This window comes from Ptychodera flava, assembly GCF_041260155.1.
Source record: "Ptychodera flava strain L36383 chromosome 23 unlocalized genomic scaffold, AS_Pfla_20210202 Scaffold_23__1_contigs__length_28996876_pilon, whole genome shotgun sequence".
Lineage (NCBI taxonomy): Eukaryota > Metazoa > Hemichordata > Enteropneusta > Ptychoderidae > Ptychodera > Ptychodera flava.
The window spans coordinates 20,658,232-20,679,860 of NW_027248277.1; the positions used below are offsets into that span (position 1 = coordinate 20,658,232).

The 21,629-nt window shown below is 40.5% G+C and overlaps 3 protein-coding genes across 3 annotated transcripts in view; all 3 read left to right on the top strand.

Annotated features, from left to right (window-relative positions):
• The window catches only part of LOC139123836 (uncharacterized), a 35,495-nt gene extending 16,466 nt beyond the window's left edge, over positions 1-19,029 (top strand). The window contains exons 3-5 of the mRNA XM_070689987.1: positions 11,783-11,886; positions 12,252-12,383; positions 17,786-19,029. Coding sequence (XP_070546088.1) covers positions 12,374-12,383; positions 17,786-19,029 — 1,254 coding nt within the window. The 5' untranslated portion in view covers positions 11,783-11,886; positions 12,252-12,373. The remainder of the gene's footprint in view (positions 1-11,782; positions 11,887-12,251; positions 12,384-17,785) is intronic.
• LOC139123835 (uncharacterized) lies at positions 5,346-6,650 on the top strand. Its single transcript, XM_070689986.1, has one exon. It carries the CDS (start codon positions 5,346-5,348, stop codon positions 6,648-6,650), a length of 1,305 nt encoding a protein of 434 aa, XP_070546087.1.
• On the top strand, positions 14,930-16,743 carry LOC139123587 (zinc finger protein 862-like). Its single transcript, XM_070689753.1, has 4 exons — positions 14,930-15,084; positions 15,193-15,401; positions 15,527-15,974; positions 16,182-16,743. Exons 1-3 carry the CDS (start codon positions 15,048-15,050, stop codon positions 15,884-15,886), a joined length of 606 nt encoding a protein of 201 aa, XP_070545854.1. The 5' UTR covers positions 14,930-15,047; the 3' UTR covers positions 15,887-15,974; positions 16,182-16,743.
• Positions 19,030-21,629: the final 2,600 nt, after the last annotated feature.

Consider the following 21,629-nt stretch of genomic DNA (forward strand, 5'->3'; position numbering starts at 1 on the left):
GACTTGTTCCGTTTTTTGTCATGGACTTTTCCTATTGAATGTGTGATTGTAAGCAGCAGTTCTCGCTGCAGGACGGACATGATTTATGTTACCGTTGTCGAGAATGCACAAGGAGTCAACCTTGTGACATTTGTTTGACTTGGACACAGGATGAATGGTCTAATTTCGCTCCCTCGCTCGACAACGTCACCCCAGACATCCCCGGGGCTGACCCGTCAGTTTCTGAGTCGCGAATTTTGGTTGGAATGCACCTTGCTCATATGGCTGGTGACACCAACACGGAAATTAGCTCCGTTCAGGGTGGACGACCTCCTAAGACAACGGAGGCTTTGTCCGACCCACAACAGGTAAGTGATGTCCGTCCGTCATTGAATGTTACCAAAGGGACGGTTAATCCCGGGTGAAACAGCGCAATTGTCTTCCACAGCAGGTTCTAATCTGCCCTGTTTGGCGCCAAGCGAGACCACACAATGTGTCTCTGGGCAAGCTGCTTCTGGTACTGGGGGTCCTGGACTTATGCATACTAATCAGGTTGTCCAAGGACCAAACCCCGCAACAGGGCGGGATAGTACCAGCTGGAACACGATTAGGTGTCCCTAATCTCAGCCAGGCTACAGTGGGTGGGGTCCCTGGTCATATGTACGCTACTCAGGTGAACCAGGGACTTTTACCACAGCCGGGTGGGGCAGGCCAGTCATACTCTGCCCAACCTAGGGATCAGATGGGACATCCTAACATCAACCAATATTCTACACAGTACCAAGGTTCGATGTTTGCCCCTAATAGTAATGGGCCACATCAAGGCCCTTTCCAAGGAAATTTCCAACAAGCCGGCACTTTTCAGCCATATGGAAATTATCCACCCTTTTTCCAACCAGGCCCGTATTACCAGCCTCCAGGTTGGAATTACTTTAACCCAGTTGCCCCTGGGCAACAGCTACCGTACCATCACCAAGTCGGGATGAATGTTACACAGCCAGGGTTTCAAAAACCGGGCCCTAACGTGGGTACAGGGCTTCCTGCCGAGCGCATTTGTCCCATGGGGCCTACACCTGTGCAGAGCCGGGCAAAGAGGCTGCCACTCGTTCGACTTATAAGTCGGTTTCCACTGGCAAGGAACGTTGTGGTGTTAAACGCATGCATACGCCTCCTGCTAGTGTGAGTTGTCCTGGTGCCCCTTGTGACGGGCCCACAGGGTCGACGTATACCGGGCGGCCTAGCGCACAGGGCAGCCTTCAGCAGTTAGAACCAGTTCTCAGGTAGTGCCCATTGTTGAAAGAAAGAGCAAGTCTCCTCCCATGACGCTCATATAAAGCGCCGCTTGACCCCAGCATCAAGCGGTGAGGATAGCGAGGATGGCTTACCGCCCACGTCGCACTCTCGCGATATTGGCGTTGACCTTGACAGTGTGTCCGTCCATGCTCCCTCTGAGGATCACGATTTGGACGGTCATGAATCAGACACAGCAGCAGCCCAATCAGTTGCCAGCGATGCTAGGTCAACTCGAGGGGAAGGGGATGCGGAGGAATCACAGTCTTATGTCGAAGATACCGTTGAAAAGACATCAGACAGATATTCCGTCGCTGCTACGGATATATCTATGAGACATTTGGGGACGAGTGTCCTCCACCTCCCCCCGCCACCTCGGCCTGAATCTCACGTGTTGTCGTATGTCAACCCCAGCAGAGAAACAGACCGAACCTCGTTCTTTACCGAACTCTCTCGCGCTTAAAATCACCATAACAAAAGTTCAGAAAGAGATTGCGGGGAACGGTGCTAACACCCTGCCGTTACCTATTGGTAAGTTACCGGCAGCGTCCAATCTCATGCGCAATAAAAGATATAAGACGCATGACTCATTATTCACAGTTGGCCTCCCTAAATTGGATGCAGACGCCGGTAAGGTGGATAATCAAGCTGGCTCGTTTAAATCTGTCACGATTGACCGCACCTTATTGCAAGTAGTAGGTCAGTCTATCAACGCGACTGGCTCGTGGCTCAATTGGTACGTATTACCAAGTCCACTGATCACCCAGACCAATTTGCGGATTTGACTCGAGCCGTGGGAAACACCCTCGTGCATGGACTCGAGTTTTCCGTTCGTAGTCATGCTATGCTACAGTTATTGGAGCGTGATGCGTTCCTAAATCGCCCTTCAGTCAAATTAACTGACGAGATTAAAAGCCACGACCCATGTCGTGCCCTTGGATCCTAAGGCTCTATTCGCTGAATTTGCCAAAGAGGCCACCAAAGATGTTCAGAGTAATGCTTGGCTGTTTGGTCGGGATGGATGAAAGTTGGACGGCACTGAGGCTACACGCCCGAAACAGTCCTCCAAGAAGTCTAAGCCCAAGGGTAAGGCACAGTCTAAGTCATTTCGTACTCGTGCCCAACCCTACGACAAAGACAATAGAAATAAGGCTAAGAAGCAATTTTCAACATCAACTTCGTCAAATGTGAGCCCCAAAGGTCAGCGCTCCTGACGCCCTAATAACATTACCGCTCATTCCGTCGCCCGACATTTCGGTGGGAGGGCGTCTTCGTCACTTCACCACCGAGTGGCAGTAAGTGACAAACGATCATTGGGTATTGTCAGTTGTCCAAGACGGGTACAAACCAGTTTTTTCGACCGACCCCCCTCTGGCGTGGGCCCACCGTATTTCGCCCGCCAGACAAGCCCATACTCGTCGGCAATGGCCGAAGCAGTGCAAGGGCTGATGTCAAAAAACGCGGTGCGAATTGTAAATCCTCCGCACATGTGTTAGCCTATGGGAACTTAGTTTTTGAACAAAATGGCCGCCATACACAGATTTACGCCCTCTATGGTAAAATTATTTTTTCTTTCGGTTGTCGTTTTCTATTGAGAATAGACTATAATTACACACAATGCTTCGCCACCAAATGTAAAATTGAATATTAGAATGTTTGTCATGGACACTTTGGGATACTTTTCAGCGATCTCGTACAGTGAACGACAACAAAACTGACAGATAGTACCATAACCTCGACTTAATTTGTCGGCAAAGAATGTCAACCTAGCATAAACAACACATTGACCTTGACATGGAGGCAGTTAGCTGAAGAGTAAACAATACACTGTGCCGAACGCAGAACACTCATATTGTGCGCCAAAAAACCAAGCAATCAAACAGAAACCGTACAAAGATAAAAATTGGTTTCAGCACATTTTCATTTTTTGTTGATATTATGCTGCATAAATTATAAACATAAATCATCGACCCTTGCGTCATTTACAAGCCGTAGGCCTGTGCTTGGACATATTGCAATTGACGACGGTAAAAAAACGTATCTGATTTCCGACCGAAATTTCTTTTTTTGAATGTAATTACATCGATTAACACACAAATATGGTAGAGTCTATGTCACAGAAATGCATTATTTCATGATCAAAACATTTCAATACAGGTAGATACCACGTTATATTGCGATATTGCTGTAAAGTTCAGAGTGACTCGTTCAGAAATGGTACACTGTTACCGCCATTTCAGTAACAGTAAGCAGTAACCAGCTGACGATACGGCACAGAAAAATCGAACCCGATCTTAGCCACTACTCTCAAAACACCGTCAAGAAATGTAATTGCATACACATTAAATTCTGTTTTCATATATTTCAAATAGATTTTACGATGTTACATTGGCACAAATCATTGACCTGAGCTGCTTGACATAACAATGTCGTTCAGAAATCGATGCGGTTTACAAATCTGCACATATTAGTTTATGTATTTGATTTCCGATCCGATTCGTTGTTTTTAGATGCGCTATGAAAATCCATTTGCACGCAAATAGAGTAAAGTTTGTGTCACAAAAATGCATAATTCACATACAAGAAATTGTCATCTTCTACGTTTTGGTGTTAGTTTCATCGTGTTCTTAGCAATCCCATCAAAATCACAAACCCATGCGACGCTCACATATCGTGGACATATCGTGACACCTGTTCCCGATTCTGACCAAATTTCGTACGTCGTATAACATTATATCAATGTACACGCCAATAAGATACTTTTTTTAGCGAAATGCAAACTTCACATACAAAAAAGGTTATAAAATCAGATGCTGTAAAATATCATGCGATGTCGATATCGAGTTCAACGCGATCATATCATTGCATTGTCTCTCCCAGCACGCGTTATACAACACGTATACGAGTAAACAGTTATAGATTGCTGATCCAATTTTTTTCTTTGGCGTGCCATAATATCTATGTGAATAGAATACAGTTTGAGTCACACAAAAAAGCATAACTTACACAAAATTTGTTCGTAGGATCAGGGACTTCAGTATTGCTATCGAGTTCAGCCTTGATCAACGGCGCGATCGGAGCAACACGATATGCGTAGGCAGCGAAGTATGTAAACAATGGGACCTTAGGCCAAAGACAAGCACAGTTCATACGCTGGCCGGTCACCTAAATGAGGAATTCCCGAGAAAACTAAGAAATTCCCGAACAATCGCACGACAACACAGACACTTCAAATAAAGAGGATCAAAGAAAAACTTGTATTATGTTCAGGAAAATTGATTATTATTTACAAATCGCCGGCATAAAAATAAAATACATATCAAAATCTCACCTCGGCGCTTAGTGACGCCGTTGATGCACGCTGGTACAGTCGCTGATACAACCACTAGTAACTCAAATGATCGGGAAAAATATCGGCTAAAAATAACATCTCTGTCGAGTATATTTAAGAAAAGTTTTCCGTTTACATTCAAAATTTTCTATAAAACTAACGACCAAAAGAACCGCACGACGGCGTGCGGCTCGAAATCCCGCCGAAATCCCGCAGGAGATCTCGTTCTTAAATGCTCGTTGTTTCTTTACTCAAACTAAGTTCCCATAGGCCGGTACGGGCAGCGCATGTGTCCGTAGACGGCCTGGGGTTTTACAACCATTTCTTCCTCGTCCCAAAAAGACAGGGGGGCGGCCGATTCTCAACCTAAGACCACTAAGCCGGTTTCTGCAAGTAGAATCTTTCTCCATGGAAACCACTCAGTCCATTCTAGCCCCGGTACAGCCTGGCGATTGGATGGTCTCCATAGACCTCAAGGACGCGTACTTTCATATCGCAATTCACAAGGACTTTCGAAAGTACCTGCGGTTCTCAATAAACGGGATTGTTTACGAGTACATAGTTCTCCCTTTTGGCCTAGCATCAGCACCTCGCGTGTTTACCAGAGTAGTGCTGGAGCTAATGGTTAATGCCCCATCAAAGAAGAGACGTACTCGAAACACATCTCACTCTGGTCTGGTCAATTCTCCTCCGCCTCGGGTTCATCCCGAGTATAGAGAAGTCAACTCTCACCCCTTCACGCGACATGGCGTTTATTGGAATGAGGCTCATTACTCACTCAGGGATTGTTTGCCCAACTCAGGAACGAGTGGACAGACTGTTAGCTGTTATCAGCTCTATCCTGCCCCGTCCATCTATCCCGGTCAAGCTCCTGCTGGAAGCTATCGGCATGATGGTCTCTATGCTGGCAATCATCCCCTGGGCGCGCCTTCGCCTTCGACCGATTCAGCTGTATTTGTTGGCACTTTGGCGCCCCACTCGACAGCCAATTACTCACGTTATTCGTGTGAGACCAGCTCTCCGTGCCCACCTAGGGTGGTGGCTGGACACAGAGAATTTGCTGAAGGGCGTTCCCCTGCGGGTACCACCGCCCACTCAGTTTTTGTTCACGGACGCCTCCACCACCGGTTGGGGAGCGCACCTGGACGAACTGACAGCATCGGGCAGTTGGTCGGACAACCAACGGGAGCGCCACATCAATTGGCTAGAACTCCAAGCGGTGTTCCTGGCGCTCAAACGCTTTCAGCTGTCAGTAACCAACCAGCATGTCCTGGTCAATACAGACAATGCTACAGTGGTTGCCTACATAAACAAGATGGGAGGGACCAGATCCCCAACACTGTGTTACCTGGCATGGGACTTATTCATGTGGTGCAAGGAACACAACATCCGCCTTCGGGCTCGTCACCTGCCCGGCAAACGGAATCACATTGCCGACGCTCTATCTCGAGATCAAAAGGTGATTCCAACGGAATGGGAAATTCCCCAGGAAATTGCCAACAGGATTTTCGCAATTTGGGGAACACCCATGGCAGACTTGTTTGCGACGTTCAAGAACTGCAAACTACCTCTGTTTGTGTCGCCGGTCCCTGACCACAGAGCCTTGGCAGTCGACGCACTGTCAATGTCATGGAGGAACCTTCTCCTGTACGCATTCCCTCCATTGCCTCTCTTGCCGCTAGTTCTACGGAAAATAGCGGACGAGGTAACCACCGTGATACTAGTAGCACCAGCATGGCCCAAACGGTCATGGTATCCGATGCTGCTGGATCTGTTAGTAGAGCGCCCTCTGGAGCTACCCCTCCGCGAGGACCTACTATTTCAAGGTCCACAACTGGTTCATCCCGACCAAGGCGTGTTCAAACTTCACGCATTCAAGTTGTCGAGCAATCCCTCGTTGCGAGCGGATTTTCTCGGGCAGCTGCCGACACCATCGCTAGACCTCAGAGAGCCAGCACCTTGGCAACTTACGAGGACAAGTGGTCAAAATTCTGTGATTGGTGTGGTAAACAGAGTGTTGATCCGCTCAAAGTCTCTGTTAGCCAATTAGCTGAATTCTTTCTATTTTTACATAATGACAAAGAATTCTCCCGAGCACCTTGTCTGTTTATCATACCTCCATTGCAGCAATGATCAGAAGTGGGGGGGGGGGGGGGGGGGGCGGATTTTAGTCACAATGCAGCCTTAACTGCAATGCTCAAGAATTTCAAAATTGAGAGACCCCCTTCGCAGTGTTTGGTCCCTCAATGGAGTTTATCTTTGGTTCTGAGTGGCCTACAGCGGCCGCCATTTGAACCATTGGAATCTATCAGTTTAAAGGCACTTACCCTTAAAACTGTTTTTCTTGTAGCATTAGCATCTGGCAGTCGCAGGAGCGAAATTCATGCTTTTGGTGCCACAGATGGGTTGTTGACTATTACCATGACAGAATCAATCTTACATATAGACCGGGTTTCTTGGCTAAGAATCAAGTACTGGGTGCTAAAACCACCCCGTTTACTATTAAAGCTCTTGACTCACTGACAGGCCCAGACCCTCAAGAGCGTCGATTATGCCCGGTTCGTTGTCTTCGTTGGTATTTAAAACGAACCGAGTCCTTTCGTGCAGGGAGAGTTAGACTTTTTCTACCTATTCCCCCCGCTTCCTCACAGGACATTTCCAAGTCGACCATTTCAAATTGGATTACAAAAATAATGAAAGTTCAGAAACTGACCGTCGCCTTACCAGAGTAACAGCCCATGAGGTTAGGGCTATCTCTGCTTCCTTGGTGTATTCGGCCGGTATTCCTGTGGACGATGTCCTTCGCGCAGGTACATGGCGCTCACCTAACTCATTTGTCAGTTTCTATCTTCGGGACATGGCATCAGAATCGGACGGTTTGTTTTCTCTTGGTCCGCTTTCTGTAGGCCAACAGGTTATTCCTGGTAATAAATACTAGTTTCCCCGCCTCCTAAGGTCTGTGGGATTCTGTGTTTTTCCCGATAGTAACTGGGTGAGTATTTCAAATAAGCAGAATTGTAGTTATACCTAAACTAATTTCTTGCTATGTAGAAATACTCACCCAGCACACCCGCCCGCCTCCCCACTTGGTGTTTTGTATAACCTGGGGGAGTGTGTTACACTGATTTTGTGGTTAATGGGTGTATTGCACCCCCTCAATACTTGGTTAACCGTTTTTTTCTGGTTTTGCACCTTGCGGTTCTTCTAGTAGTTTGGGGAAATTGTCACTTCCTAACTGTCGTACTCTAACGAGGCGTGGACAGTCGCTTACGGAGTATAACCGAGTAACTTAGGGAGTCTGGTGACCTACGTCACAGGAAGTCTAGGCAGGAAGTTCAAGTTTTAATCTTCCATAGGGTTATTTCCCGATAGTAACTGGGTGAGTATTTCTACATAGCAGAAATTAGTTTACATGTAGGTATAAACTACAATTACCTTAAAAGGAAAGTCCACTCAAAATTCCATTAGCTGTATATGGTACGTTTATATTGTGCCAGAAAAGCGTTTATCATTACTTTTTGCACAGAAAGTGCAATTTGTTGAAGTTATAAACCAAAATAATATAAAATCTGCTTTTTCTACCCAACCGGGTGGCCATGTCTATTTTCTCCACAAAGCACATCGCAAAAATGCCCAGATGATGATGTAAAATTTTCATGTATATGTGCATTTGCTAGAAGTTCCGATCTAGGCAGTCTCATCAACAACTTAGATATAAACATGCCTGCCTCTAAGTGTTACGGATGTACCAATGATTATTATTAAGATTTTGATAAGGCATTCTTCATAATTCAAACCCCAAGGGAAAAACACCACCTCTGCAAATTGTGGCTAGTAAACATTGGCACTGACATTAGTTTTTTAAAACTAAGTATGTGAAGACCATTTCCCAGAAAAGGACTTTGTTGGCAGTTTGACAATCCATAATGAAAGGGATAAGAAAAGACTTCGAGGGAGTAGACTACCCAGAGCCTATGCAAAGTTAGCCATGGCATAGAATTGCATGTAGAAATGTCAGAAGACATTCTAAGAGTATTGTCAGTTTCCTGAAACTTTCACAAATTATCCATTGAAAGATGCTTTATTGAAAAATATAAAACAATTACCATGTCACAGTGCTTGATTTTTAGACAAAATCATTATGTTTCCTTTGAAAAACCACTGATGCTGACTCAGCATTTTTTTCACAAGTTTAGTACAGAAATAGGTGGCATCTATGTTATTGGATCAGTAACTTCATCCATGGTGCTTGTACTGGAAATATTATATGTAGAGGATATTATAGAATCACAAGTGAAATGAAATAATATTGTTATTCACCATAGCTTTTGTTTTCCTTGAAAGAGTCAAATGTCCCTGAAAGTCGTGTATGGTGTTCAAATTCATGGGGTAATGGGTAATTGAATGTAAATTATCTCAAAAAGTAGAATGGGAACACCCATTTTTCTGGCCTTTTTTAAAATCCTCATCCACCTACAACACATGTGATTTCTAGAAAAAGGTGAAGCTTCTCTGAGGAATTCTGATAGGTGGCACTTCCATAGAGCAAAAATGGCATCATACACAACATTTAATAATCTTCTTCAACTTTTACAAGCAGGTTGACATTTGGCTGGGCTATCCCTAAAACATACTATATTTCAGAATTGGACACAACATTGCATGCCTTCTAGGCTGTCTTATGTTTTGAATCATGAGAATAAACTGCTGAGAATTAAAATACATGTTTATTGAGAAACAAATTTTCAAATAATGGTGACCAAATCTATTTCTTTTCTACAGTGTTCGCGCTACCGCTCGCCAGACGGCAAAATGGCGAATTGATTCACTCATTGGCGACTCGGACGGTCAGAACAATCGCCAGACTGGCGACTCAAAATTTGTACGTTCGGTCACTTTGTTCTACGATGTTCTGTTGCATTGCGGTGTTTTGTTTTACTTCTTGGGAAGTCTTTCGCCATAGTACTATCGTACTCATCTAAGTATAAGCCCTGCCACTGTTTTCAGAGTACAATGGGTCGTACAAGTTGGTAAAATTACTTTTCAGATAAAAGAAACCAATGGGACATCGAAGTTCCTGTGATAGTATCGTGAGCAAAATGGCACGTATACCCAATACATGTACTTGTGCCCCTCCGAAATGTCCCCGTTACCTAAATAGAATAGTCCCACTCTAGTGACGTCCGCTATTGTTCACGTTCACGCTGTCCTGTTTTCCCGGGAGGTTGTCATAGTCTAAACATGCAATTTCAGTTGTTTTCAGCGATCATCCTTTCATCTGTGAAGAGCTTTTACCGGTGACCATTACAATTTTCACTGCTATGCTGTTGTTTTCACAAGACACGGACCGTTTGATCTTGGAAAGTAGAGTTGCTTTTACGTGCAGCCAATGCACATGCCAGTTCACGGGTTCACACCATGCTCTTGAACGTGAACGGCAGCATACATGATGTCTTTGTTTCACGTTTATATTTTATTTCAAGGTATGATTCAAGCTGAAATGTCACCGAAATGTCACTTTTATATCGAGGGATTGTGCAAACCAGTTTGATTTGAAACAGCTTTGTAAAACACTGTTTACTTAGCTCGGAAATTGTTACTGAGCTTTGCTGTCTTTTGGCCATGCACAGACGTGTATCAATATCAGTGTGATCATGGCATGCCATGCCACGTTCATGAAGATCTTGAGGATGTTACTCTTTTCTGTATTTTTTTGTACTTCACAATTTCTTTGGTTGACGTTTGAAAGTTCAAGTGGTGTTCAATAGTCATGCATGAGTTTTGATACGAAGCAATTCTTTTTATTGAACTATTAAAGCAGCACTGAGGATACATATGATGATGAGAAAGTGGCAGACTTCTGAAATATTTGGTTATCATTACTCTTGAGTGTTTAATGATATCACCTTTGACCCTTCAAGATGAATGTGTGTGACCCTTGACCTCACCTCTCAAAAGAAAAATCTGGCTACTTGTGTTCACACTGTATTAGCCAAAAAGGCTAATCAGCTTGAGTAGCCAGAGCAAACCCTGACTATTCTAAAATATCCAAATCCAAGCAATCATAAAGGGCATTAATGATCAAATCAGACAGTGAAATAACAGTTGATATAGATATTGTTTAAGGTGGTTGGAAAGGCTATTTTGCACCAATTCTTTTCACAGAATTAATGTCAAGTTTCAAGTGTTAGAATCAAGATATTTAGTTCAAATTTTCAGGATAAGTCCCTTAGTTAATATTATCTCCAAAGAATATAAAAATTGTATATTTGCGGCCATGATTTTGAAATATGACACCAGTAAATATTAAAATTTAATTTTTCATATTTTTTTTACATATTTGAATTTAATAGTAATTGGATAGTATTAATATTACCAAATTAGTTATAAATATGTTGACACTATTTATTGTTAGATTTGTACGGCAGGATTTGTAAATAAAATTTGTTTTTATGATTTTACATGGGTTTATATATCAAAACATTATTAAAAATTCTTTCAAATTTCAAAATGTGATTTTTCAAAAAGTACTTCAAATACAGGAAAATTGTGCCGTACAAATCTTATCTGTAACCTTGTTAATAGGCTGTTAAAATTCCATGTCCATATCTCATTTCAAAGTTGGATTAAATTGGTATACAATTATGTAGGAAAACTGTTATTCTGTCAAAAATGTTGAAAACAAGCCATATTTGCACCCCTCTTTTGAAGTCATAGAGCAGTTTTTTTTGGTTAATCTCACCTTTGACACCTCTTTGACACTCAAAGAATCTAAAAATGCATTTACAATAGTAGTCACTCACTCTGAATGCCAGCACCACCTTGTCAAACTTTCCTGAAAAACAGCAAATAATGACTTTCCCTTTTCAAACATTTTATTAACAGCTAGGGGACCTCTACCATAGTTAATACACTAAGGACTCCCCAACTTCTTCTTATTGGTCAGTTTTTCAGAAGTTTTAACAGGCTATAACTCTGCAATGCCTTTGTGCCCAAATGTCTAGTTTTTTTTATTCCACAGAGAATGTTGACTACTTTTATATTTAATAGTTTTGTTGAAATTTATAACTGACGCTCTAGCCTTTCCAACCACCTTAAGAGTCACACCCATGAAAATGTTGTGTTTACAGCACCTCACAAATGATATACCTGAGTAGACATCTGTTACTTACTTCTCGATAGATTTTGATGAAGTTCAACGGGAACCCATAGTCCACTTGGTGGAAGAGTCTGAAACAAGACAGCATGGCAGTCAGAGCGTGGGCAGCAGGATGGCCTTGACACAGGTAAGTAGATGAGTTTCACCTGAAATGTGACACTTGTATGATGTTAGAAACTTTTTTAAATTTAGAAACTATTTTAGAACATTATCGTTGGACTTGCCCAAAAACACAGGATGCGTTAAGGTTGTTTTGAGTTTTGAAATAGATTGAAATATGAAATTGACCAAAGTGACCATAATCGATTTCTTTTCTTAAACGTCAAAGTCCTAACACCCATAAAGGGAAATAAATGATCAAACCACACAATCAAATAATATTTGATATAGATATTGCTGAAGGGTCGTACCTAACAAAATGCTGCAGTGGTTACAGCACCTCATAAATGAAGATATACTGGAGTTAATATCTGATATTTTACTTCTCGATAGATTTGGATGAATTTCAACTGGAACCCTTGGTACAGTCAGCAGAAGAGTCTGAAACAAGACAACATGGCAGTCAGAGCATTAGTCAACAGCATAGAAATCAGAATGTTAGGCAGCAGGATGGGATGAACACAGGTAAGTAGTTTAGTTTCACCTGAAATGTAGCAGTAATATGATGTTAGAAACTTTCAAACTTTCTTATAAAAACTATCATTTCAGAACATTATCGTTGGACTTGCGCAAAAGACAGTATGCTATTACGGTTGTCTTAAAATCTGAAATAGCTTGACATACCATATAGGTTGCTTCAGGAGTAATCTTCTTTATGAGTTTTCAAATATAGGTAACCTTTATCAATTTATTTTCTCAAGCATCCAAATTGTAGCAATTATAAAGGAAAATAAATGCTCAAATCACACAATGAAATAACATTTGATGTAAATACCGGTATTGCATCAAACACAGTGTTCTCCCTGAATAAGGTAACAGGGGCGTGGCACCCTCTTGTAAATTCTGAGCGCCCCCTTGCCACAAATGAATGACAATTTAATTTTTTCCAAATAAAACAATAAAATTTCCGCAAAAACCAAGATGTCAGTGATTTACAGGCAGTTATGCAAGCATGTGAGTCGATCGTGCGGGCTGACATTGTAGTTCTCATGGATCTTGCAAATCTCGCAAGTTTGTGATGTCATCCGAGATCATAAGACCATGTTCAACGCTAGGCAGCATCGACGGCAGCCATTTTTGTTCAGGCACATGACACAGACCGTAAACTGACCTACTTAGCCTAGTAGACATGCCAAGGAAGCGTGAAGGTAACCAAGGACAGCAGAGTGTACTGAAGTTTTTCAAGTAGATTAGTATTTCCTCGGTCAAGCGACCGTGGTATTTCGCTTGTATATTTCCTCCCAAGCTATAAAACGACGCATTTTTCAGACTCGGACCGGACGGTGTATATCACTCAGACTGAGGATGCATGAGTGTGTAGACATCAATGAATATGTCTATCGCTATTTTTTCGTTTTCAAAAAAGTTACTTTTCATTGAAACGTTGAGGTAAAAGGAAGATATACTGAAGACGACTTTGAGATCATCCGGATATTGCTAATCACTGAGGTTGTTTTTGTAGCTCTGTAACTGATTGCTAGTGTTGTTTAGCTACCAAACGTGTCAGTCTATGTAACAAATGCGAAACACCGGGTCTTAATTGTACTTTCTTTTCACAAATTGCCATTTCTCTTACATTAACTAGGACTCAAATCGTAAAAATGGAAACTCAAAAATTGGAACTGACGTACAGGAAGAGTCATGCCCCAACGACGCAGACGATAACTATGGCTGTTCCATGCGAGATGTTGACACCCCCTGTGCACTGTCAGCTGCAATATCAGGCGAAACACGAGAAGGGTGCTCCAATTCTATATGCACGACTGTTCCTGGCGAGACAATTAGCTCTGATGAACTTCAGAAAAGGAAGGATAAATTCCATGATAAGTTTACAAGGTAAATTGTGTAAAATAAAAATAAACCTAAACATTCTTGAGTTTTTTATGTCAAAGTATTTCCATGGTGGAGGGACTGTGTTTGTTCCTTCCACTTCCAGTTGCAGTTTTCATTGCCTGGACAGCCATAAACATTGATAGGAATGCAATTTTAATTGCCCATTAATTTCATATTTCAAAACATCAACAGGAAATCCGGACACAAAGTAGGTTGGCAGGAAAGATGGAAAAGTGAATATAAGTGGATAATTCCTGTCAGCAATGATAAGGGAAATATTGTAGGCGCCATAGTGTTAGACAGAAAAATGGAGAATGGACATGGTCCGTAGTCCCAGCAACCTATCTGAGGCGAGACAAGATAGTAGGTCATCTGGAAGGAGATCAGCATTTCAAGGCCATGATAGCAGAAATGGATAGTTTGAATAGCTTAGTGGATGGAGGTATCCAACAGTCTTTGCAGTTTCAGGTTAGCTAGTATTCAAATTTCGCTGCCAACATAGTTACTTTTTTTAAGTTCTTACTAAGTATTAGATTATGAATTAACATTGTTTTAAAAGAGTAATAAAAATTGCAAAGTTGTTGTACATTTTATTGATTTTATTTTTTGTAGATTGAACTGAACAAGGAAGCACTTAAAACTGCCATGAAGAGTTTGTATTGGCTCATCAAGAAAGAAGTTCCCCATACCAGTAACTACAGATCACTCTTAGACTTTGCCAAGTCCCACTTAGGCTGTGATATCCTGAAGCATTTGGATAAAGGTGGTAATGCGCATTATACCAGTGAGAGGATAATTCAAGAACTTGTTCAGGTGAGGAATGATCATTACACCAGCACTCAAATTGTTACATGTATGGCCCTTAAATTTTGTGGTTTTGATGACACAACATACTGGTAATGTATTTTCATTAACACTGTCTAATAAGTGTTCTTGTTATTTCTTGCAGTTGAGATGAATCAGATATCTCGTGAAGAGATGAACAAGTTGAATGGTAGTTTATACATTGGTTTGATGTGTGACGAGTCCACTGATATTTCTGTTACAAAGGAGTTGGTTCTGTATGGCAGGTAATCACTTGTTAATGATTGCTCATCTTGATTACTTTAAAGTAGTTGCAACCAAATCAGTTATTGCCAATTGTGTGTAATTTTTAATCCTTTCAGATATACAGATAAAGGTGTAGTGGGCAGTTGTTTTCTGGAAATCATACCAATCAAGGATGGAACTGCTGTTACCATAACTTCAGCCATACAGCATTGGTTAGAGAAAAATAAAATTGGGATTCAGAAAGTGATGGGGTTTGGTTCAGATGGTGCTGCATGTATGGTAGGTGAGTGATAGTCTGTGATATTTGTTGAGTCTATTGAATTTTTTTCCTCTTGCTTAATCCTGTGTGTAAGTAACAACTAAGCCTGTGAAAAATTATTTCTAATTCTAGGCAGAAAAGGTGGTGTTGCAACTCTACTGGCCAAAGAAAACCCTATGATGATATCAATACATTGCATTGCCCATCGTCTGAGTTTGGCTGTGAGTCAGGCTGCTGGTCGTGTAAGCCTTCTGAGAGATTCCTTCAAGCCTAATCTGTCAGAATTATTCAGATTTTATGACTACTCAGGTGTCCAAATGGCAAAGCTTCATGACATACAGGTGAGCTTAATGTATTGTATTTAAGCAATTAAACTTACCTCGTGATGTGTTAAAATTCAAATAATTTTCTTTACTTTGTCATTAAATAAAATTGGGTAACTGTTTTCTTGGACAATTAATTTCAGGAAATATTGGACATTACTCAATTGACACTGAAGGAGGCTAAAGATACAAGATGGTTGAGTCATGATCTGGCCTGTAAAGCCCTCTTCAACTCTCTTCCTGCAGTCATCACCAGCTTGGAGTATGAAGCCAGACAGAATGCAACAGCAGCAGGTTTAGCAACCTGGATAAAAAAGTACAGCACCTTGGCAACTTTATACCTTTTGTGTGATTTGCTACCCCATCTTTCAGCTCTGAGCAAGTGCTTTCAGCATCACCAAGTGGACTTGCAACAGATCAACATTCATATTGCTGTCAAAATTGAAGTTGTTTCTTCTATGAAAGACACTGCTTATTCCAGATTCACGCCTCTCCCAGCTTGATGATGACATAACTGGTAGACTTGGTACCTTTGTCATTACTCATGCCTCAGATGACGCCAAGGAGAGATGGAGAGTTGAAGTTCAGAGGGTAATTTTTTAGTTAAAATTATGAAGTAAATTATTTAAAGTGTATTTTACACAGCCTCTGGATTATAGCGATGACAATAAAACATGAGAATGGGCTGTGGCCTTGGACTACACATACTACAAGAAAATGTACATTCAAAAACAAAACTGCTTGTAATTATGGCTTTTTTCAAATAATTTACTGTGATTTTCTTATATTCATTTTCAGCCATTTGTTGAAAACCTAATTTCAAACTTGGAGGATAGGTTTTCTATGACACCTCTCCTGAGTGCATTTGGTATATTTGAGCCAGCCAGTTTACCAGACCCTGTACCTGATGACTATGGAGTATCATCATTGCAGTGCCTGATGGATCATTTTGGTAGAGCTGATGGTGTTGTGACCTGTGATGTACGCGATGAGTGGATAGGACTGAGACAGTACTTGAAAACCAACAAAACTTTGTCCAGGAATGATCTAATGCAGAACTTACTATCTAACCCTACAATGATGGATCTGTACCCTAATTTGCTCAAATTAGCCAGTGTCATGATGATTGTTCCAGTCAGCACAGCTGACTGTGAACGAGCCTTTTCAACTATGAAACGTGTCAAAACTCGGCTCCGGAGTCAAATGAAAAACAGTACATTAAATCATTGTCTGAGAATCTCAATTGATGGACCAGATGTTGACAATTTTGATGTTGAAACTGCAGTAATGCAATGGGGAAGTCTCAAAAACAGGCGACTGCTTGTTAAATGAGTTTACTGAGTTGTGTGATAGGAACATGAAATAAACTGGAACTGGAATAAAAGTACGTGAATGCTGTCTCTGATTTCTTTTCCTCTGAGTATCTGAAAAAATACTCTCCAAGTGCCACCAAATAACACCATTTTAACCTCTATTTTCAAAAGCTCCAACAGCACGAGGGGGGACACCCCCCTCCTGACCTCCCCCCGCGACTGCTGGCGCGGTCGCATTGTGGTGCTACGCACCACTCCTAAGCTCTCTTGTAAAAAATGTCTGGGCAGAACACTGCAAACAATGCATAAAAATTAATGTTATATTTTAAATATGTCATTTTAATTTTGGGTAAATTTGGAAGAGCAAAATCAAAATCAAGATTTTTTAAATTAACTTTTGTGGGTCAGGTAGGTGCCTGTCACCATGTTGATATAGGATCCTGCATAAAGTGTTTCTATGGAACCTTTTAGATACCACAATGCCTTGCCATCCCAAAGTGGCTGTAGCAGCTTTTGGATAACATGATGCCCTTCTTTGTAGTCATTTAAATCTGTCACTGGCTTAACGTGATGAGCCACTATGACGATTGGACTTGCCATTACCTCTGGATTTGAATCAAACCCTGTTTCTTTACGTTGCGTTAATGCTACTGTTAATTCACGTAGAATGAGGTTAGCTGATGTTTCACTTCCTGAAGATGATACATCCCCACAGTGTACAATAAATTGGTTGTACAGTACCTGCCACATGCACAGGGAAGGGGAGTGAAAGGGTTAAGAATGGCCTGATACAATTTATTAGTTTTGGCATCAAAATAATTTTGACTATCCTAAAATCCAAAGTTCTTCAGGAAAGAAAACTGTCTGATCTCTAAACACTGAATTGAATTCTTTACAATTATGTGTATACCTGGTAAGTGTTGCCCGTGTTCTATTATAGAAAACATCTACAACTTCTTGTCTAACTAGATCTCTTAATATTCACACTGATAATATGTGTATGAAATTTTCTCCTTTGGAGAAAACAACTTGTGCCAACAAAATTATGTCTATCATTGACTAATATTACATATAATTCTTTTTACACAGATAACAGCAAAATGACTTCCATATTCCTTGCTGAAAGGTGGTCTAATGTTTGGGATACAGTGTCAGCTCTCAACTGTCAACTTGCAAGTCTCGCTGCACAAAATAAACAAAATCAGATCTTGTCTGTTGTTTTGAAGGCAACTAAAGAAGAAGAAAACAATGCAGCTTACTGTGGAGTTGAACTGATACTGCCTTGTTTATGTGATGACATCAGAGATGTACGTGAAAATGATGCACCATCTTTCAAATGGCTTCAATCACCAGATATTTATTTCTCAACTCTCACAACACTACAGAATGTGGAATATATTGTTGAAAATATAAATTCATCAACATCATTCCTGTGTGCATCTGCACTGAGAAACCGTTGTTTCAAAGATGCAGATATTGTGTTGATTAACCATGCCTCTCCATCAGCTGAATTTAGAGACAAACATTTGAAATTTGCCGAAGCAGCAGCTGCAGTTTTCTCTGTTGGACCAACTGTCTTTGAACAATCCAAAAAACTTTATGAATTGACTAACATTCCAATAAAGCATGCAGTATATCTTCCAAGACCAGAGATCGCCTTCTTTGATCTCAGTGTAGATCAAATGTCAAGAACAAGCAGCATAAAACAAATATTAACAATGATAACTGACAAAAAGATTGAATCCACAAGATTTGAAGTTCTATCTGCTGCTGTTGGCAAGACAGCTGGACTGTATCATTCAATGTATCATGCAATACCAACATGGTTTGTTCGCATTATATCAGGAATAAACCTCAATGACACAGGAAACTTTCTAAGAAACAACTTGAAAAGCTCAAACATAGATGTAAACACTAACCTTCCTTACGGCTCTCAAGATGAAATTTACAGGGACCTTCACCAAAGCAATGTCCTTGTAATACCACCTGATGAGCCATTTAGAATGGAGGCATTGTGGGCCATAGCTGCTGGGCTTCCTGTGTTGGTTCCAAGGAGGACTGCCATGGCAGAGTTTCTGATATACTGCTTTGGAAACCATGCAGAATACTTTCTGTATGAGCCTTCTGTTGATGATCTATCAGACAAAATTTGTAAGATGCTGAATAGTCCTGAGACAATTAGTGTAACCAGACAGTTAAAGGATGCATTCTACTGTCATTCTGAAATCAAAGGAAGTCATGAAAACTTCAAAAGTTATTTGGCTAAAACATCACAACCTTGTGTTCTCCCAGGGGCAGGTATGATTTTCAATCCTTTGTACAAAATATCCTAAATATGAAACATCAAAATATGTCTTCCTACCTTTAGACCTGTAATGTATGTGTGTCTGTCATTAAGTTTGTAATATGTTTGTGGTGTTTAAATACCAGCTGATTCCATTAGTACTCATTATATCACCATGCCCTGCCCGTCAAATTGAAGTGATGGTTTGTTAACATGCCCGTGAATATGAATAATAAGATTAACAACTCAAAGTATCGTAACTTCACAGCTGAAAAGTAAATCATAATAAATCACAAAATCAAATGGGGCTCTTGTGGGCAAGTTGAGATACTTTTTTTCTGAAAACATCTCCGGATTTGCGAAATTTTGCAGCGCACATGATAGTGCTCAGTTCTGGGGCCCAGTTGTCGTTCGCTTGTGAAATTTTCGTAAATTTTGAGGGTTTTCTTGGGTTCGTTGATAATATAATGGAAATAACAGACTCCGCCCTGAACATTAACAATTATGTATGGGCGCGGGCTCTAGGAAAGCAAAACTTAACGGGCTTGGCAAGCCTCGCCCGTAATTTTTGGCTTTCCTCTCGCCCTTACCCATGATAAACATTGCCAAATAAACATTAATGGTCAGTGCTTTGTCCATTATTTCTATAATGTTCTATTGTGAACCTTGTGGACTGAAGTTGAACATGACTTTTAGTATTTGATCATTAATAGATATAAGTTCAATGAATGCTGTTGCTTGCAATTTTAAAAGGTTATAATTTTAATCATGGAGGTATCATCACGTTACATCCCTGAGCTAAAATTCAAAGCTCAAAGGCCAGCTTATTGAGAGGCATCATTAAGGGTACATTATAGAGATCAGTTACATAACATGGTATGCTGATCATGTACTCATGGTCTCACAAAGTTGAATTATCTGGAGGCAAGGTGCAGATGATAATTCTTCAGCTTCAGGAGGTAGGAAAGTAAAACATAGTGGGTTTAATCAGCAATGTGACATCTCTTCATGATGTATGGGCAAAATGTATAGACAATGGTTTAGTGTTATGTATTTCAGTCAATGATATCTACTGTCCATGAAAAATCAAGAAAGGTTAAGCAGTATGCCTGAAAAAATACAACATATTTGTAAACAAAAATTGTAATGCCAGATAATTGTCTTAACCCTGTGAGCGCTGTAGTGTTTTTCCAGGCAAAATTTTAGTGCAACATTTTACCAATTTTATTAATCTTTCTGTACTTTTTTATAATTTTGGACCAAATGGGCATCACATTTCATTTGCTACATTTTTTTTTCTCAAAATTTGGGCAAAAATCTGAGAAAAATTGACTGTGGTTCATTTTATAAAGGGGACAAAAATAGACTTTGGTGCTCAATTAACACAAGCAGAAAGTGGACATGAAACTAATCAAGTTGATGTAACATAGCATCCTTTGAGCCTGTGTACCAGTACTTGACTATTTGATTAACATCATTACATGTCTCTTTTTATATCAAAGCATACTGAGGGGCCAATGTCATCTCTCTGTCAGTCTGTGTGGGTCTGTCTGTGTCTTTGTCTGTCTGTTTATCTATCTGTAGATCTGTCTATTAACCAAGTTTGTGGAGTCACAATTTTTGCAAGTATGGTCAAAATTTTTTCTCTCCAAAAGTTATACTTATCTGATCGCTTTGATATTTGGTATACAGGTCCATAAAGTTAATTGAACTGTGATATATTCAAATTCTGATAACATCTGCTTGTTTTAGCTTGTGTTTACACACGTGAGCTAATGTCATAGCAATGTCTGTCTGTCTGTCCATGTGTGTGTCTGTCTGTCTGTTTACATGATAACTCAAATAGGCTTGAACGAATTCAAGTTTGGTAGACAGGTACAACATCTATTTGCAAGAACTGATTAGACTTTGGTTAGTATGGCTTGCATATTAATGAAGTTATGCCATGTATCTTTTTTCATATTATAATGGTTACCCTAAGGAGACAGCAATGATAGTGTCGTTATATCAAGAAATACTGCAAAAAAATTTCATGAAATTTTCCACAGGTGACAATCTCAGAATATTATGATGATACTGTGAGTGTCATGTCAATTAAATGCTCATTTGCATATTAAGTAATGAACTTTTGTAATTAGTGATATAACCCCAAAATTCCTACACCAAGTTTGATGATATCTGCTACAAATATTGATCTGAAAGATATCTAATTGTACTGAGAAGCATTGGGCAGTGTCAAGTTAAAAAATTGCATATTTAATGAAGTTTTGTTATTAGTCATATAACTCCGAAATAACTGCACCAAATTTGATGAAATCTGCTGCAGATACTGATCCGACAGATATCTGACTGTGTTGAGAAGGATTAAGTAGTGTGAAGTTAATTGAGGGTTCATTTGCATATTTAATGAACTTTGTAATTAGTGATATAACTCTGAAATTATGGCACCAAATTTAGTGAAACCTGCTACAGATATTGATCTGATAAATATCTAATTGTCGCGTGAATCACTGAGCAGTGTCAAGTTAATTAAGGGTTCATTTGCATATTTAATGAACTTTTGTAATTAGTAATATAACTTTGAAATTGCAGCATTAAATTTGATGAAACATGCTACAGATGTTTATGTGATAGACATCTAAATGGCCC

What these genes read in the sequence shown, in the direction of transcription:
- LOC139123587 (XM_070689753.1), top strand. Translation starts at nt 15,048, where the DNA reads ATGGGGTTTGGTTCAGATGGTGCTGCATGTATGGTAG. An exon ending in TGGTGCTGCATGTATGGTAG is followed by an intron (nt 15,085 to 15,192) that starts GTGAGTGATAGT and finishes TTCTAATTCTAG; the next exon opens with GCAGAAAAGGTGGTGTTGCA. An exon ending in CAAAGCTTCATGACATACAG is followed by an intron (nt 15,402 to 15,526) that starts GTGAGCTTAATG and finishes AATTAATTTCAG; the next exon opens with GAAATATTGGACATTACTCA.
- LOC139123835 (XM_070689986.1), top strand. Translation starts at nt 5,346, where the DNA reads ATGGCGTTTATTGGAATGAGGCTCATTACTCACTCAGGGATTGTTTGC.